Source organism: Anomaloglossus baeobatrachus, chromosome 2 (assembly GCF_048569485.1).
Source record: "Anomaloglossus baeobatrachus isolate aAnoBae1 chromosome 2, aAnoBae1.hap1, whole genome shotgun sequence".
Classification (NCBI taxonomy): Eukaryota; Metazoa; Chordata; class Amphibia; order Anura; family Aromobatidae; genus Anomaloglossus; species Anomaloglossus baeobatrachus.
Genome location: NC_134354.1, coordinates 273,107,082 through 273,127,575, shown reverse-complemented (window position 1 = coordinate 273,127,575; position 20,494 = coordinate 273,107,082). Strand labels below are relative to the sequence as shown.

At 45.6% G+C, this 20,494-nt stretch overlaps 1 protein-coding gene across 8 annotated transcripts in view; it reads left to right on the top strand.

Moving 5' to 3' along the window:
* The window catches only part of LOC142289835 (uncharacterized), a 232,811-nt gene that overhangs the window by 37,844 nt on the left and 174,473 nt on the right, over window positions 1-20,494 (top strand). For 3 of the 8 annotated variants that reach the window (XM_075333765.1, XM_075333762.1, XM_075333763.1), the window contains exons 2-3: window positions 5,637-5,659; window positions 11,394-11,467. The exons of 1 other annotated variant lie outside the window; for it this stretch is intronic. In XM_075333765.1, the coding sequence (XP_075189880.1) occupies window positions 5,637-5,659; window positions 11,394-11,467 (97 nt within the window). Of the gene's footprint in view, window positions 1-1,340; window positions 1,427-5,636; window positions 5,660-6,116; window positions 6,197-6,996; window positions 7,118-7,426; window positions 7,496-11,393; window positions 11,468-20,494 lie in introns of those variants that run through there. 4 more of the 8 variants (XM_075333764.1, XM_075333767.1, XM_075333766.1 and 1 more) reach the window with 4 other exon arrangements.

The following is a 20,494-nucleotide window of genomic DNA, read 5'->3' as shown; positions in this document are numbered from 1 at the left end:
AGCTCAGCACACAGTATCACACAGGAAAGGATTAGATACACAGCTCAGCAGACAGTATCACACAGGGGAGGATTAGATACTGTGTGCTGAGCTGTGTATCACACAGGATAGTATTAGATACACAGCTCAGTACACAGTATCACACAGGGGAGGATTAGATACACAGTATCACACAGGGGAGGATTAGATACACAGCTCAGCACACAGTATCACACAGGATAGTATTAGATACACAGCTCAGCAGACAGTATCACACAGGATAGTATTAGATACACAGCTCAGCAGACAGTATCACACAGGGGAGGATTAGATACACAGCTCAGCACACAGTATCACACAGGATAGTATTAGATATACAGCTCAGCACACTATCACACAGGGGAGGATTAGATACACAGCTCAGCAGACAGTATCACACAGGGGAGGATTAGTTACACAGCTCAGCACACAGTATCACACAGGATAGTATTAGATACACAGCTCAGCAGACAGTATCACACAGGGGAGGATTAGTTACACAGCTCAGCACACAGTATCACACAGGATAGTATTAGATACACAGCTCAGCAGACAGTATCACACAGGGGAGGATTAGATACACAGCTCAGCTCACAGGGGAGGATTAGATACACAGCTCAGCACACGGGAGGATTAGATACACAGCTCAGCACACAGTATCACACAGGGGAGGATTAGATACACAGCTCAGCAGACAGTATCACACAGGGGAGGATTAGATACACAGCTCAGCAGACAGTATCACACAGGAAAGGATTAGATACACAGCTCAGCACACAGTATCACACAGGGGAGGATTAGATACACAGCTCAGCAGACAGTATCACACAGGATAGTATTAGATACACAGCTCAGCACACAGTATCACACAGGGGAGGATTAGATACACAGCTCTGCAGACAGTATCACACAGGGGAGGATTAGATACACAGCTCAGCACACAGTATCACACACGGGAGGATTAGATACACTGCTCAGCAGACAGTATCACACAGGGGAGGATTAGATAAACAACCATGCAAACAGTATCACACAGGGTAGCAAGCGGAAGGGTTGACACACACACAAACACACACACGTGGACGGGGCTGAGGACAGCTGGGGGAGGGAGGGGGTTTCATTACAGACGGTAATGGAAGGGGGCTGATGAGAGCACAGGGAGGACACACACACCGGAGGCCGCCAGAACGGGGCTGGGGACAGCAGAGGGACTAGACGTCAACGGCAGGGGGCTGATGAGAGCACAGGGAGGACACACACACCGGAGGCCGCCAGAACGGGGCTGGGGACAGCAGAGGGACTAGACGTCAACGGCAGGGGGCTGATGAGAGCACAGGGAGGACACACACATTGGAGGCCGCCAGAACGGGGCTGGGGACAGCGGAGGGACGTGATTTAATAACAGACGGTAACGGCAGGGGGCGGGGGCTGGTGAGAACGGAGGGAGGGAGGGTTGTGTGATCGGTAACGGGGGGAGGGGAGGCTTCCCGGACTTACATCCCGGCGGTTGACAGGTGTAAAGTGGCGCAAAGAGCATGGTTTGAATCTCCACAAAAATGGCGCTGAAATCTTCCCATTGCTGTGATATGGACAGCCCAGGGGGGGCGCGTCCAGATCACAGCATACGCCCACTGTAACGTTAAACATAGGGTCGGATGGCGACCACTATTCTCTATGCACAGGGGCTGCCATAAAGGAGTGTGGAAGTGTCGTTACAGACACAGCAAATCCAACATGGCCCCCAGTGCATACAGTAAAATTAGAATAACATAAAAACTAAATAAGCTACGAATTTCATTTTGAATTACAAATACTTCATTTCAGAATCACTTATTTTAATAAAAAAATAAAAAAACGCGATACAGTCCCTTTAAGCTGCTTTCACACATCCGGTTTTAGCAGTGCGGCTCAATCCGGCTCAAAAACCTATGCAACGGATGCGGCGAAAAAAACGGATCCTTTGCATAAGTTTTTCCATGCGGCCCGTCCATCCGGCATAGTCAAAAAAAAAAATAATTGAAAAAATGTAAAGTTCTAATGTTTAAATGTTTTGTTTAAATATTATTTTTTTTTTAATTGTGCAAAATATAAAAAAAAAATTAAAAAGTTTGATATTTTCCACTGTTAAACACTAGGGGGAGCAGCTTCTGAAATCCTACTGAATTTCCACTGTAGAAAAAGCTCAGATTACAGCCTGCAGTAAAGTGGGCGGAGTCTGCTCTCCTGTGTGTGATGGCACGCCTCCCCTCTCCTAATCTGAGTGTTTACAACAGATAACAGAGAAGACATGTAAGGACACAATGCACAGCCATTTTCCTGGTGACCAGAAATGTCTAAAGTGTCACCAAGGACAGCAGGAGTATCACACAGGATAGGATTAGATACACTGCTCTGCAGACAGTATCACACAGGATAGGATTAGATACACAGCTCAGCAGACAGAATCAAAGGATAGGATTAGATACACAGCTCAGCAGACAGTATCACACAGGATAGGATTAGATACACAGCTCAGCAGACAGAATCAAAGGATAGGATTAGATACACAGCTCAGCAGACAGTATCACACAGGATAGGATTAGATACACAGCTCAGCAGACAGCATCAGACAACATAGGATTAGATACGCGGCTCAGCAGACAGTATCACATGACAAGATTAGATACACAGCTCAGCAGACAGTATCACACGACAGGATTAGATACACAGCCGTACAGACAGTATCACACAGGAGAGGATTAGATACACAACCCTGCAGACAGTATCACCGGTACACACAGGTACTCACATGCAGTGGCGCGCGCGCACACACACACACACACACACACACACACACACACACACACACACCCCTGATGGGGACCTTGTGCTACACACACACACAATCACCCCTGATGGGGACCTTGTGCCACACACACACACACAATCACCCCTGATGGGGACCTTGTGCCACACACAATCGCCCCTGATGGGGACCTTGTGCTACACACACACGCACACAGCTTTATATATTAGATAAAACAAAACAACACACTTTTTCTCTAATTTCTTAACCCCCCCAAAACACCACTACAGGTCCAAAGTAATCCACACAAGGTCCCATGGAGATCCTGGCTCTGCTACATCGGAGGTCGCAGTGTGCGGTCACATTAGAAAATGTGGCAGCTCACTGCAGCTGTCAGGATTACACTGAGCTGCAGCTGTGCGCGGTGATGTCACTCTCAGTGACGTTCCCACGGTACCCCAGCTATGACCTCAGGTGAACTGATCTGAGATTAACTCATTGAACTTAGTGACCTCACCTCAGGTGAAGTCATTAAAGTCAATTTAGAAAAGAAGCGTATGGGACTCAGCACCAATGCGGTAATAATAAAACTTGAAACTTTATTCGGAATTTTTTAAAAGAAAAGTACACAGGTCATCCAAAAAAAAAAATCGCCATGCGATTTTCCAAGCGGCTTTACGCGTTTCGGACAAACAAGGGGAAATTAAAACCAGTCCTTAGTCATAAGCCATGGTATGTGAGAGGCAAAAGGTATATATAGCACTACAAGTATGGAAAAGAGGAAAGGCAAGCCAGGAAAACAGGAAGGGAGTTCATCTGAGAAAATGCAAATGAAAGAAGGAAGAAAATGGTATAGGAGACGGAATAAGTTAACCCTTTAGGCACCGTATATAGCAAAATATGTAATAATAAATGATACGTGAATATAACCACGAAAGGGGTGTGTATATATATATATATGTACACACACACGTGCATATATATCACAGTATATTTATATTATTATATTTTAGAAATTGTATATTCTACATTTAAGTGATACAGAAACAATGTGAGTAAATGTGAAAATATTGGGTTGAAAACATACACATCAGTTTGTTTATAATGCTTATGATTCAATTATATTTCATGATAAATTTATATATATGTTTAACACCCAATGCCATCAAATTTAGCAGCATATAGAAAAAAGAAAAAAAAAATCCCCGATGTGGGTGAATGTGACAATGTTGGGTTAAAAACATAGGTACATCAGTTTGATACTTATGATTCAATTATATTTCAGAATAAATGTATATATGTTTAACACCCAATGCCATTTTCTTCCTTCTTTCATTTGCATTTTCTCAGGTGAACTCCCTTCCTGTTTTCCTGGCTTGCCTATCCTCTTTTCCATACTTGTAGTGCTATATATACCTTTTGCCTCTCACATATCATGGCTTATGACTAAGGACTGGTTTTAATTTCCCCTTGTTTGTCCGAAACGCGTAAAGCCGCTTGGCAAATCGCATGGCGATTTTTTTGGATGACCTGTGTACTTTTCTTTTAAAAAATTCCGAATAAAGTTCCAAGTTTTATTATTACCGCATTGGTGCTGAGTCCCATACGCTTCTTTTCTACATCTATTCTGAATTACGGACCGGCCTGTCCGGGGACTGCGGGCATCCACCTTCGCCTTGAAGACTGCATATGGGTGAGCTGAAATTTCTACCATTAAAGTCAATGCCAGATTTCCTGATTAGGCTACGTGCGGATCACGTCGGACCTGCAGGGATGTTTTAGGGGTTAATAAATTGGAGAAAAAGGTTTGGTTTTTTTTTTTGTTTTTTTTTTTACTTACAGGGTTAGTAATAGGGGGTTCTCATAGACCCCTAACCATTACTAACCTCAGGCTTGATGACAGCTGTGATTTTTTTTTTGACAAGTTACAACTGCCATTAACCACTTATATTACCCTAGTTGCTACTGCACCAGGGCATTCGGGATGAGCCGGGCAAAGTGCCGGATTTGTCACAAATTGTCACATCTAAAGACTTCGGCATAAAATCACTGATGCAAAATTACTGACGTGTGAATGAGGCCTAAGTGTGCTTTACTATGATAAAAAGATTGAAAGAAATAAAACACTGGTTATATTGTAGCTTTTCCCAATAACTATATATCCATGTGCTCAATTCCTCTTGATTACACGAGTGGTCTCCGAGTGTTCACTCAAGTTTTTCCAGGAACCACAAACTTACATTGAGTGTTGTCCATGACTTGGATCATAATTAAACCATGTTTAATAGTTTGTCTCCATGTTTTCGTGTGGACCACTCAGTTCAGAAAATTACATGAACATGTCAACACCTCCATACACTATAATAGGTTTACAGATGGCTCTTCCTAACAAACAAATGTCAACAGGTGCAAACTGAACATGAAATATACTCAACTATACAACTGCACTCTGAGACGCTAAGGTATGCAAACATTGAATATAGGAATGTCGACATGCATCACTTCTAAGTAAATACATTTAAAATTGGAGACACTTGGCGCATAAAAAAAGCCAGTTGTATGTGAGCTGAGCAGCCCAGTGTCAAGGCAGGTCTTTTTGTTGGGTCTGTACCTAAATGCCTCTACCTGGGCTGAAAAGCCTCCAATTGTATGGGCGGGCAGGTTAACAGTCTATCTGTGAAAAACGTGACTTAAAGTTGCACGCAAAAAACAGACATATGAATGAGTCCTGATATTGTGGATGCATTTTTGATGTGGCAGGTTGTCTTTAATATTGCTTTATAGTGATCTAAACTGAAAATCCTAAACACCTCTAAATTGTTTTCTTTCACAGATGATGCGTTTGCCAAGAAACAGGTAAGTCTTGCTTATGTTAATGTTACCTTGTAATAACAGCATTCTGTAATTGCTACAATATGTGTACTGCAAAGTTTTGTATTGCAATAGTGCTATGTTTCGTGTATACATTTGAGCTCCTCCAATGATATGCTGACCTTCTGGTTAGGACTAAATTAACAAACTTACCACTTCTGGGCCCAGGGATGGACATTGAGCCAAGAGAAGCAGGATCCAGCTATGCTATGCTCCAATTAAAACTGGTGTATGACCAAGATGTAAGTAGTTGCGTAGCCGCAATGTTCAATACACACAGCATAATTATTTAGCACATCCAACCAAATGAAACAAAAGTGCAAATACAAACTTTGGTTGCAGTGTGGAGAATCACTGGAAGGCTAGCTGCAAAAATCTAATTGTGTAGGCCTTGTCTTATTTCTGTTCGTGTAGAGCCACATCTGCAGAGTGGTCAGTACCAGCGTAAGGACTTACTTTGTGGGCGGGGTAGGATTCGCTCCCATCCCACAAAAGAGGAGTAGCTGCCCCAGCCTCCCCCAGGTCTGTCTGTGCACTCCAGTGCTCTCTGTACTCCCTAGTGCTCTCTGTGTCCCCAGCCTCCCATAGGTGCCCTCTGTGCTCCCAGCCTCCCCCAGTTGCTGTCTGTGTCCCCAGGCTCCCCAAGAGCTGTCTGTGCCTCCAGCCTCCCAGTGCCCCCAGCGTCCCCCAGGGCTGTCTGTGCCCCCAGCGTCCCCCAGGGCTGTCTGTGCCACTCCAGCTTCCCCCAGCGCTGTCTGTGGCTCCTCAGCCATGTTTGTGCCCTAAAGCTATGTCTGTGCACCCCAGTGATGCAAATACCCCTAGTGATGTCTGTGCTGCCCAGTGATGTGCCCCCCAGTGATGTGCCCATCTGCTTCCCTAGTGACGTATATTCCTCTCAGCTCCCCACAGTGATGTATATAACCCCAGCAATGTTAGTGCCCCCACAGCTATGTCTGTGCTCCCCACCAGTGATGTATGTACCCCATAACCATGTCTATGCCCTCCAGCTTTCCTAGTGAAGTATATTCCTCCCAGCCCTCCCCAGTGATGTATTTGCCTTCAGCATCTCCTTTGATCCCTGTGCCACTCAGCCTCCCCAGTCATGTCTATGCCCCCCAACCTCCCCAGTGATGTACATTCCTCCCAATCCTCCCCTGTGATGTATATGTCCCTAGCCTTTCCGGTGAAATATAGTCCTCCCTGTGATGTATATGCCCCACTCCCTCCTGTGATATATATGCCCACAGTATCTCCTGTGATGTATATGCCCCCATCCCCTTCTGTGATGTGTGTATATATAGAAGTTCCAGCATCTCCTATGTGATGTATATACAGCAGTCCCAGCCGACTCAAACCTGGAAAAGCAGTTGTGAGAAGCCACAAGTTCAATATCTCCTAACGTCACAGCCGTACCAAAGAGAAGCAGCTCCAGCCACCACAGTGAGTTGTTTGACCAAACATAGCAGGGTAATTTTCAAGTTGATCATTTTGTGCAGCCCCCGAAGTATGGTAGAAATTTTCAAATGGCCCCCAGCAGAAAAGTTTCCCCACCCCTGGTCTATTGTATACTTTCTATTTTTATTTATTTTTTTTTTTTTTTACATTTTCAGGCTCTCTGAGACGAGGTGCAGTTTTGATGTCTCAAAGGTGCAGTTTTTTTGTGACAACAAAACTGCCGCGTGCGCATGTAGCCTCAAAGGCTGCAGACATTCAGACGGATGATAGTGAGATACAGGCAGACAGACTACCACATCACTCCGAATTTTGTGCCAACAAAAGTGGTGCAACGTGAGATCAAGAGTTCCTTTTAACCCCAGGGTGAGCAGCAAGAACAGAATAATGATGTTCCCCCAAGACATTAAGATGAAGATTCAGAGGAACAAATGACTTTGTTCATTGGTACCCCACATGGCGCATCATCTTGAGGTTCTGGTATCTGAGATTTAAAATCAATACTAAGCACTGACACCACTACTCCCTTCTTGTCATGATGTGACTGCAGGATAGTGAGGGACAGGGAGCTCCTAAACTGTACTTCATGCTAGAGGACCCTAGGCTATCCCTTACCTCAAGGTTACCCTTAATGGTGGAGATGCCTGAGTCCCGTTCCTAGTTATTCTCCTGACAAGATCTGATCTGTTGCTTACCCCCAGGGAAGGAAGAGGCAGGCGTGTGATGGTAATACAGATTGAGACAGACAGGGAAAACCAAAACTCAGACACAACGCAAATTCACCGGAACAAACAATAAGAAGCTAAGGAGAAAAGAAAATACAGGAAGATAGCAACAAAAAGACAACCAGCGTTAACACCACAACCGCTTACAGTAATAATGCACCACAACCACTAGTAAAACCAGTATAGGAAAATTATAGCTGGCAATAATGAAATAGTCCAGCCAGCATATATAGGAGGGGAGGGAGCATGACTGGTTCCCCCACACCATGTGATCAAAGAGACTAACTGGGCTCAGCACTATTGTCTACATGTGACAAGGTTCAGCAGCACTTGCATAACATGGACTCGAAGTATAAGGCTGGGGCCACACGGGGGACTAGTGCGATCCTCGCATGACATTCGGCTCACGCTGGCAGCACAGCAGGAGCCGAGTGTCATGTGAGTGTCACTGCGACTGAGGTCTGATCATGCGAATAGACCTCAGCTGCGGGGGGGGGGGGGGGGGCAGGCAGACACTCAGAAGGGGCGGGCCAGTGTTGAGGAGGGGCGGGCCGGCGCTGCGGTGTACCGTGAGTGCAGTGCAATTTTTTTTTCTCTCCTCTCGCCCCATAGACTTGAATGAGTGCGAGTGAAACCAGGAACGCATTACAGTCTCAGCATGCTCCGATTGTTTTCTCGGTCCGATAAGGGCTGAGAAAATTACCGCTCATGGGTGCTGGCACATAGGCTAATATTGGAATGAGTGGAATGCAATGTTTTATCGCATTCCACTCGCACCGATTTTCATGCCGTGTGTCTTAGGCCTAAGCGTGTGACTAATTGTAGACGTGTGCCTAATCCGGACCTGTGTGTGGGTGATCTGGTGTGGTTGTCCACTAGAAACATCAAGCTTAAAGTACCATCTGTTAAGTTAGGTCCTCGGTTCATCTGTCCATTCAAAATTACTGCTGTCATCAGCTGTTGGCTTTCCGTCTGGTCTCAGCAGCTTTATATAATTACAGAATGTTTTCCACAAATCTCTATTAAAGAAATTTGTGGGATCAGGAACTCCTCTACCCTTCCACCTCCGGTGTTGGTTGACAAATTGCTGGAGTTTCAGGTAACGAGAATTATAGATTCTCGGGTCGTTCCTCGTTCTTTACAGTACTTGGTTCACTGGCAGGGTTATGGTTCTGCGGAGAGGACTTAAGTATCTGCCTCTTATATCCATGCGGAGCATCTGGTTAGCGCTTTTCATCGCCGTCATCCGGAGAGATGGTCCTGATGGTACAGAGGCCTTTCGTAGAGGGAGGGTTACTGTCACACAGTGTTGGGCTCTAAACTTGCCAAGTGTCATGGCGGTATTAGACGCTGTTCAAATTACAGACTCTGACCCTCCAAGCTATGCTTTCTCTGGTGTGTCGACCAGCTGTGTGCTCATTAGTAATCGGACTAGCAGGAGTTAATTTTACTGGTTACCTTTTGGATCACATGTTGTGGGAGACCTAATACAGGTACTCCCCTGTCATGCTAGATAAGGGGATCTACCAAGCAAGCGGCGAAAGGTAAGGGAAGGGGAACCCTGCATAGAGAAGGGGGAGACCCCTGACGAAACCTACAGGTGGTCCTTGTTGTCCCTTACTAGATGGGTCCTTGATAGGTTCCATACATGTGCGCCGAGCCAGATACCTGCCCCTAGGTGTACCTAATACTGGATCCTAAATAGAGAATGGGTGTTATGAGAACGTCGTCAACCCACTAAATGCTAAAAGAAGCCAACAGGGGGACAAACTGGGGAAAAAAAAAAAGCATGAACTACTTATCCACAGATGACACAGGCAGGAGTTCAGCAAGCTTCAGCAACGATAATACACATGAGAGAAAGCCACCTGCTTGCAAGTAGCGCTAGAATGAACATAAAAATATCACCAGCACCAGTTCAGGGAAGAAGGGAATATTTAAGCACCAAGAGAATACTGATGATCAGCAGCTGGGCTGAAGGCGGGGTCCTGCTGGGTCCAAAAGGGGGAGAGATGAAAATGCAGCAGGAAGCTACTTATTACAATGAATAGTGACAGCAGGAACAGTAGAAATTCGAGGAACATTTTGCACAGCCAAACGCTGTGACCTCATACAGCTAGAAAGCATATGACTATGCCACCCGTGACACACCCATGACATCCCCGCCTTTATAAAATAGAGGGATCTGTTTTCTCATGCCAACTATAGATTTCCCTAACCTGTTCCGTGTGCTGTTGTGTTCCTGTTGCTGGTGATTTTACTGTGTGCTGTGGAAATCCTTTTGCAATACTGTTGTGCAGGTGCGAGGATAAGTCAAAGACTGCCCGTGCATGTGCACTACAATACTTTCATGAGTCCTCAGTAGGGCAGATCAAAGTGCTCATGTGCAGGAGCGCATTGGTGGCATCTGTGTGGATGATGTAGGCTGCGTCATCAACACTAGGCTGGGCCAGACCCGAACCCAGCTACACCCATTGTCCCGACCGCCCCCTAGGTGAGTATAATAAAAGTATTTTTTACATTATACAGAGGGCACTTATATACAGTATTCTAGAATGCTATAGATAAGCTCACTGGTGCTAACCGCAGCTTATAGGAGAAAAACCTGGTGGCGGGTTCTCTTCAACACCACAATTGTTCACAGCAATATTGTACTACAACCCCTAGTAAGTCTAGATCACAACACCTCACCAGGCCAGTATAGAGAAGCTATAGTTGGTATTAATGGAAGAGTCCAGCCAGCATATATAGGAGGAGTGTGAATGTGACTGGCTGCCCCATAGCATATGATCAAAGGAGACGAACAAGCAGCCCAGCAGAGATTTACTTGGTAGTCTGTCTGTCAACCTCAAAAGTCTGTGGGTCGACACCCAAGTCTGCCTGTGCTAATTAGTGATGAGCGAGTATGCTTGTTACTACTCGGTACTCGCACGAGTATTACTGTACTCGGGCTACTCGGCGGGTACCGAGTAATCTCGCGATACTCGTGCTGTACTCGTGGTCTTCATGTTGGCGCTCTTTTTAGAGCCAGCCCTTATGCAGGGATTGGCTGGCAGACCACTGCAATGCCACAGCCCTGTTACTTGTGGAATTGCAGTAATTGGCCGGCCCTAACAGAATGACCGTGCCTTTAGCCCGACACTTCCCCGCTCGGCTACGGCCCCTCCCGCACTCCACTCCGCGTGTATATATATATGCACGCTTACACACACATGCACGTTTTTTTTTTTTTAATTTACAGTTTTCTGGTTTCTACATGCTGCCGGGGGTCATTTCAGAATAATACTCGGGTCTCCCATATTATAACATTGGGCTCGGTGCTCGGGCCGAGTACACGAGTATCTTGGGATGCTCGGCCCGAGCCTCGAGCACCCGAGCTTTTTAGTACTCGCTCATCACTAGTGCTAATCTCAGACATCAGAGAAGTTAACAGGCAGATTGCCCAGAATCTAGTCTCCACAGATCATGACAGTTGGCGATGTTTGTAAAAACCTCATTGTGACACCTACGTCTTCTTACAATTTTTGCTGTCTTACTAGGCTGGAAGATCTTCCCAACTATAGATCTGGATGGGATACCATGCCCGTTAAGGGAAACTCCTTGTATCGAAAATGTAAGTTCAAGCTCCTGATAAAGGTGTTCTGGAGTCTGTTTATTTATAAAATAATTAATGGTACTGTGTTGTAATAAATATATTTAAAGAGGTAGTCTGGCAGCTAAAATGTCCTTCCTAAATATCTATACACATTAACCAGTTTTCTAATTAGCTTTATTATGTAATACCCTACACTTCTCCCTATCCTGCTGGTCCCTAAATGTTTTGTTTTTTACTTCACTTCCAGTGACTCTCTCAAACGAGACGTCCGAGGAAGCTGAGGCTGCACTCACTCCCTGCAGGGTTTTTTGCCTCTCCTGGAACAGGATGGCATCAGGGTGCAGCACTGCAGTTACTGTAGTTTCTTGTATTATCGCCATTTGAAGATGTCCTTAATTCATGGTGATAGATGCGAAGAGATGAGTGCAACGCCGGCATTCTGCTTACGTCATGCCCGCTAAGGCTACTTTCACACATCCGGTTTGAGCCGTGCGGCTCAATCCGGCTGTGAAACCTATGCAACGGATGCGGCGAAAACACCGCATCCTTTGCATAAGGCTACTTTCACACATCTGGATTTTTGCTCTGCGGCACAATACGGCGTTCTGCAGAAAAACCGCAACCGGCTTTTGTAACGCCGGTTGCGTTTTTTTTTTGCATAGACTTACATTAGTGCCGTATTGTGCCGCAGGGGTTTGCGTTCGGTCCGGTTTTTGCCGCATGCGGCAGATTTAGCCGATGCGGCGGCCGGATAGAACGTTCCCTGCAACGTTTTTAGCTCCGGCAAAAAAAAATGCATCGCGCCGCATCCGGCCGCTGTGGTGCATTTTCAATGCATGCCTATGGATGCCGGATGCGGCGCGATGCGGAAAAAAACGCATTCGGCCGCCGCATGCGTTTTTTCCACTGCACTTGCTCAATAGCGTGCCGCAACCGGAAAAAAACGGACCGACCGCATGTAAAAACTTATGCAAAGGATGCGGTGTTTTCGCCGCATCCGTTGCATAGGTTTCACAGCCGGATTGAGCCGCACGTTTTTACATGCGGTCGGTCCGTTTTTTTCCGGTTGCGGCACGCTACTGAGCATGCGCAGTGGAAAAAAACGCATGCGGCGGCCGGATGAGGTTTTTTTTCCGCATCACGCAGCATCCGGCATCCATAGGCATGCATTGAAAATGCGCCGCAGCGGCCGGATGCGTCTCGATGCGGTTTTTTTTGCCGGAGCAAAAAACGTTGCAGGGAACGTTCTATCCGGCCGCCGCATCGGCTACATCTGCCGCATGCGGCAAAAACTGGACCGAACGCAAGCCCCTGCGGCACAATACGGCACTAATGTAAGTCTATGCAAAAAACCCCGCAACCAGCGTTACAAAAGCCGGTTGCGGTTTTTCTGCAGAGCGCCGTATTGTGCCGCAGAGCAAAAATCCGGATGTGTGAAAGTAGCCTAAAGCGACTGTGAAAGTAGATGATGTCAAGAAGTGAGGGACACAATCGTGCCTTCACACAAATCATTGTCATGGGGTGATGACAGAAGCAGTCAGTGACACCAGTGCTGCTCTCTGTCAATTCATTTAAGGGCGACGCTCAAAGCTGTGGGTCTGTGCTCGTGTCACTCACTGCTTCTATCTCTGTCCCATGACTAGGTCTTCTTGCATTGAAGCTAAAACGGTGGCAGAAATAAAAGCAGAGAGTGCTTACTCTTAGCTCACCTCCCCACAGCGTCTATCTCCATGGATCCTGAAAATATTCAGAGTAACATCTCATGTCCAGAAAAACTACAAGCGGCTCCAGGGAGAAAATGAATGTATACCCTCCCTGCAGCTGCTGAGTTCTAGTCATTTAAGGGGAGCGGTGCAGAGAGTGGTTACAGTCAACACTCATACATGAAAAGGGCTGTAATCACTTCCCGACACTTTGATTGATGGGTAGCGCTGAACATAAGCTGCAGAGCAGGCTGTCAATCAAAATTCTGGGGAGCGATCACAGCTGTGCTCACTGTATATTGAGTGAGAATTATAATCGCTTCTTGCATTTGCCCGCACTTCCAGTTAGGCAGGTAGGCATGATTTTAACACCTGTATGTCCTTGGCCATGTCTTTCCCTTTAATGCGGGCTCGCAAACATGTGCGGCTTATTACAGGCTCGGGTGGACCTCTGTTAACCCATTAAATCGCCCTGTCAAACTCTGACAGCGCAATCTAACATGCCCTGACGAAAACACGGGGCACCAATGAGTTGCCATGAGAGCGGGGGGTCAGATGATGACCCCTGTTGCTACCATGACGTGTTTTGTTGTGAATGCCGGCACGGTGCCGGAACTCACAGGAGAACAATATTTCTCCTGATCAGAGGGATGCCAATGCATTGCTCTGATCAGGAAAAGTGCTTGGACAGTGTAGCCATAAAGTTCCCTAGGGGGACTAGTAAAAAACCCTAATCCCCCAGGCGATTTTTTTCCATTTTTCGTTTTTTTTCCTCCCCTTCTTCCAAGAGCCATAACTTTTTTTTTTTGTAGTATTGCCATATGAGAGCTTATTTTTGTCGGAAGAGTTGTACTTTTGAATACTATTACTATATAGTGTACTGGAAAAGTGAAAAAAAAAGTGTGGTGATATTTAAAAAAAAATGTCCTATGGTTTTTGGGGTCTTTTATTTACCGTGTTCACTATAGGGTAAAACCGATGTGTCCGTATGATGCCTTTGTTCGGTATGAGTTTTTAGATACCAAACATGTATATTTTTATCTAAGGGGTGAAAAAAAATTCAGAACTTTGTCTAAAAAAAAGAATTGTGCTTCGGTCACCATTTTCCGAGACCAAAGTGTTCTCATTTTTCAGGATTTGGGGCTCATTGACGGCGTATTTTTTTGCATCTTGAGCTGGCGTTTTTAATTATACCATTTTTGTGCAGATGCTACATTTTAATCGCCTGTTATAGCATTTTAAAAAAATGTTGCCTTTTCGAAAAAAAAAAAATTCTCTCCATGTCATCTACCGATCATATTAATTGAGGTTATATTTTGATAGCTTGGGCATTCATTGCTGAACTCAGCAATACCAAATATGTGTACATATTTTTTTATCTGTTTTGTTTTAAATGGGCGCGAAAGGGGGATAATTTTAACTTTTATTTGTTTTTTTTTTTTAATTTTCTCATTTTTAAAAACGTTTTTACATTTTTAATTCATTTTACTAGTCCTCCTAGAGGAGTTTGTCTGCACAGTCTAATTGCCTGGGCATGTTTGCTGATCAGAGCAGCATCGCTCTGATCAGCAGAAATGCTGATCTGTGAGTGCCGAGGGCTCAGTCTGCTTCCACAGGAAGTGAGTCATGGCAGCCTCAGGGGTCATCAGCTGACCCCTCGTTACCATGACAGCACATTGGTGCCCCCGTGATCGTGCTGTGGGGCCATCAATGGCGGGGGGAACAGCGCAATCCCCGCACGGCCTTTTAAATCACGCTTACAGTATTTGACAGAGCAATCTAAGGGGTCTCCAATCCTGTTAGCCACACATGTCTGCTGCTCAGATCATCAGACATGTGCGGGTATTACAGCGGTCTTGCCTTGATCGTAAATCGGATTAAAATGAAGGAAAATAAAGTTTTCCTGGATGCAGCATGTCCTCTCCTGCGGGTCCATGAGTGCTCTCTGCAGGAGACCACAGCTGCTCGTGCCCACAATCAAGGTCCGGGCCCTTGCGGTTTTTCTCTCTGTGCTCCCTGCGGAGAACACTCGCAGCTCCACAGCAATAAAATGCCACTGTGCTAGTACTTCAGAAACCAGCGTTTTGGCAGTCAAAACACTCTGCATCCAAAACGCTGTGAACACTGATTGTGGGCACAAAGTGTTATAAACACCCCCCCCCCACACATTTGGTATCGCCGCATTCAGAAATATCCGAGCTATCAAAATATAAAATCAATTACTCTAATCAGTAACAGTGTAGCGTCTCGAGAAAAAAAAAAATCAAAACGCCAGAATTACGTTTTTTTTTCTGGTCACCGCTAGCGCTGGGCGGACTCACAGAAAACCGGGAACCCTGCTAAATTTAAAAAAAACAAAAAAAAAAAAACCCGGATTCAGTCCGGAATCTGGTACTTATATAAGTCTATGGGAACCAGAATCCGGAGATTAAAATGTTGGTAGAACGCATAGGGAGGTAGTAGTGCGCGCAGTATACTCACCGAACCTACGTTATGGCGGCAAGCTGCTTCCAGGTCACGCTTTCCCTTCCGAAGCCGACAATTAACCCTCATTGTATATTCACTGCTTTCCTCGCCCAACGGCGCGTGTAATTGGTTGCAGTTAGACGTTACCCCCACCCTGAGTGTCAGCGTATCAGCTGACTGCAACCAATCACATGTGCCAGGACGGCCGGTGGGCGCGGAAAGCAGTGCAAATGTCTGCGGGTGAGTATTGTGCTATAAAAATAAAAAAAAAAAAAACAATTGTTGTAGGGTCCCCATATTCTGATACCAGCACAGATACAGCCCATGGCTGCAGCTCCCGGCTGTCAGGCATTATCATGGCTGTGTATCAAATATAGGCCGGAGTCACACTTGTGTGAGTCTCTCATCGCATCACCCGGCTGCCCACACTCTCCTGATAGGAGCGTGCAACTGCATGAAATGCATGCAGCCGACCCGCTAGTGTGCGGCTGCAAGGTGATGCGATGCTAGACTCGCGCAAGTGTGACTCCGGCCTTAGGATGCAATCCTACGACTCATATGACTTGCACAAGTATCGGATCGCATCACCCGGCAGCCGTCATTCTTCTTACTGGAGCATGCATCCTCATGTATTTCTATACATCTGCACACTCGTGTGCGGCTGCCAGATGATGAGATGCGACATACAGCTCGTGTGAGTGCACCGTAAGGCCGGAGTCACATACTTGTGCGAGTCTCGCATCACATCACCCGGCAGTCACACACTCTTCTGACAGGAGCGTGCATCTGCATGTAATTCTATGCAGCTGCACGCTCGTGTCCGGAGAGTGTGTGACTGCCAGGTGATGCGATGCGAGACTCGTGTGAGTCATATGGTTCTTGTGAGCGCACCGTAAGGCCGGGGTCTCACTTGCGCAAGTCTCGCATCCCATCACCCGGCACGGCCTGACGCTCTCCAGAAATGAGCGTGCAGCTGCATAGAAATACTGTACAAGCAGCCGACTCACTCCTGTTAGGACAGTGTGTGCGGCCGTGCCGGGTGACGCAATACAAGAGTCGTGCAAGTCCCTCACAAGTGTGACTTCAGCCTAAGAAGAACCGCATGAGACTTTTTTTAAAATTTAAATAAATAATTTTTTAAAAAAAAGCCGACGTGTGGTCCCCCCTTAGTTTTGATACCCAGCCAAAATAAAGCCCAACAGCTAGGGCTGTATTCTCAGGCTGGGAGGACCAGCCTAAAAATATCAGCCTCCAGCTGCCCGGAATTGTTGCATCCATTAGTTGTGACAAGCCTGTACCTTTAAAGGCTCGTCCCAATTGGCCTGGTGCGGTGGCAGTCAGGGTAATGAGGGGTTAATAACAGTGGTGACTGGATGCAGGGAGACGTGTCACACAGGCTGGGGGCGTGTCTGACTGCAACCAATCACAGACGCCCGGCCGGTGGACGGGGAAAGCCGCATATGAAATGAACGGCACAGGGAGGCCGCAGGAGCAGTGTACAGCAGCACAAGAGCAGCGTACAGCAGCACAAGAGCAGCGTACAGCCGGCCGGAGCCTCGGTAAGTATGAAGGTTTTTTTTTTTATTTTTTTGAGATCCAGATCAAACAGCCGGAATCCTGGGCCAGGGTCCGCCACAACTTTGAAACCGCGCGGATCCGGACTTTTAGAGTCCAGGTCCGCTCAGCCCTGGTCACCACAACATTGCAGTAAAATGCAATAACCGGCGATCAAAACATTGCATCTTTCCAAAAATAGTATAATTAAACATGTCAGCTCAAGACACAAAAAATAAGCCATCATAGAGCCCCAGATTCAGAAAAATGAGAACGCTACTGGTCTCAGAAAATGGCGACAAAAGTGCAATGTGTTTATTTTTGGGTTTTTTTCCAGCATTTTTTGAATTTTTTTTTCCAGCATTTAGGCTGGTTTCACACTACGTCTTTTTAACATCCGTCCTTAACGTTATTTTAGCGGACAAGCGGATCCAGTGCAAATGCGTTTTCATTTCAATGCATTTGCAATGGACTCGCGTTAACATCCGTTCACCTGCGTTTGCGTGCGTTATAGTGAGGATCCAGTGACTTGCAGTTTTTTAACATGTTTCAAAAACGCTACTTGTAGCGTTTTTGAGCTCCGTCCAAATACTGCAAATTGCTGGATCCTGACTATAACGCACGCAAACGCAGGTGAACGCTGGCGTGCTGATAGACAGGATCCTGCTTTTGTACTGAGCATGCCCAGAAAGTACTGAGCATGCCCAGAACCAGTCTCGCGTGATCTGTCTCTCTCTCTACTCCCTCCCTCACCCTCTCTCTCTCTCTATCTCTGTCTTTCCCCCTTCCTCCCCTTCCTCTCTCTCCCACCTGAGAGCTGCGGACACTCGTAACCAAGGTAAATATCGCGTAACCACTTCTCTTAGTTACCCGATGTTTACGTTGGTTACGCGTGCAGGCAGCCCTGCTCCTAGCAGCTGCAGACACTCGTAACCAAGATAAATATCGGGTATCCAAGGCCGATGTTTACCTTGGTTACCAGCGTCTGCAGCTGTCAGAAGCCTCCTCCCAGTCTAGCTCCCCTCACTCCCGATCACATGACTCCAATGCCCGCCCCTAAACATCCAGTGCAGGATCCTGCAAAATAACATATGCGTTTGCATACGTTATTTGCTGTAAAAGCAGGATCCGTACTTCCGCTAAAAAAACGTTTTCAGCGGATGTTAAAAAGACGTAGTGTGAAACTAGCCTTAGATAAAAGTAAAGTTATACATGTTTGGAATCTATGAACTCGTACTGACCTGAGGAATCATAATGCCAGGTTTTGCAACTTCACCGCACTTGGAATTTTTTTCCCATTTTCCAGTACAATATGGGGCATAATGAATGGTGTCGTTCAAAAGTGCAACTCGTTCAGCAAAAGATAATCCCTCATATGGCTATATTGAGGGACAAATAATGAAGTAATGGCTCTTGGAAGAAAGGGAGGGAAAAACAAAAATGGAAAATCGCCCGGGGGTGAAAGGGTTAATACTATTTATCAGTAGATTTACCTATATTTTCATGCATACAGCATTTCTGGGCATGACATGTTTTATTTAAAATACACAATTTTCTTGCACAAATACAGTTGATAGATCCTAGTGGTTTCTAAGCTGGTGACGTTTCTAGAAGCTGATGTGCACTATTTGCACTGTGGATCTGATTACTAGAACTTTTGTGCTAGGGTAAAAACCAATTCACTGTTTTTGTTTTTTTTTTGTTTTGTTTTTTAACCCCATTTTCGCTTTCCTGACGAAGCCAATTTTTTTCAATTCTGACCAATGTTACTTTTGAGGTAATCAGGAACGCTTTAATATATTCCTGTGAGTCTGAGAATGTTTGTTTTTTTTCTTGACATATTGTTCAGTGGAACCTTGGTTTATGAGAACAATCCATTCTGGGAGTGTGATTGTAAACCAAGTTACTCGTCTAGCAAAGCAAAATTTCCCATAGGAAATAATGCAAGCTCAGACAATTCGTTCCACAACTTGTTCAATGTCCCATCTTGGTCCCCTATTGTGCCATTCCACACATGCACGAACCCACACACACACACACACACATTATGCTCACCTTACCTTCCGTTCTCAACATCGGCACAGTCATCTACCAGAATATTTTAGAGCACTTCATGCTTTTCTCTGCCGACAAGCTTTTTGGAGATGGAAATTTCATTTTCCAGCAGGACTTGCTACCTGTCCACACTGCCAAAAGTACCAATACCTGGTTTAATAACCACAGTATCACTGTGCTTTATTGGCCAACAAACTCACCTGACCTAAACCCCATAGAGAATCTCTGGTATATTATCAAGAGGAAGATGAGTGACACCAGACCAACAATGCAGACGAGCTGAAGGCTGCTATCAAAGCATCCTGGGCTTCCATAACACTTCAGCAGTGCCACAGGCTGATCGCCTCCATGCCACGCCGCATTGATGCAGTAATTCATGCAAAAGGAGCCCCGACCAAGTATTGAGAGCATTTACTGTACAGACTTTTAAGTAGGCCAACATTTCTGACTTTCAAATCATTTTTTAGCTGGTCTTATATAATATTCTAATTTTCTGCGATAATGACTTTTGGGTTTTCATTGGCTGTAAGCCATAATCATCAACATTAATAGAAATAAACACTTGAAATAGATAATTCTGTGTCTAATGACTATATAATATATATGTTTCCCTTTTTGTATTGAATTAATGAAGTAAATTAACTTTTTGATGATATTCAAATTTTTTGAGATGCACCTGTATGTGTCCAGAGAGGGGAGTGTCCTCCAGCAGATACCTATAACTTAACGATAACTCTTTCATCTGTGACGTCGGGTTGTGCGGCATTGTGAGGAGTGCTGAGGGTTGTGAGACTATAATCTCTTTTTTTCCTTTAAGAAATGCGGTATTTATAAATATTTATAGAAGTCTTTATATAGGATGTGGTATTTCTCTGTAATTGCAATGAAGGGAGACAGTATCTCTCCCTCATATAGGTCTCCGATCATTGTGATCCCCAGGGATCTCCGATTCTGGATCTGGAGGTCTGGGATGCAATATTCCAAGGTCTCCACAGGGGCCTTAGAGAGCACCACCTTTTATAGAGCTCAGATTACTCAGTACACCCCACACCCTCAAGGCAGCGTCCATCATTGGCGAGACACGCAGCTTTCTATTAGGTTGGACAGGGCGCAGGAATAAAAGAAAGATGCCACATTTGAGGTTCAATTAAGTATCTCCTGATCTCTAAACAGTGCCTGTCGTTATTATTCCACATAAAGTGTATTTGCTCTGTGGTATCTCACCACTAAGGTGCATCCAGGCCTCTTTTTGTCATGGGGATATATA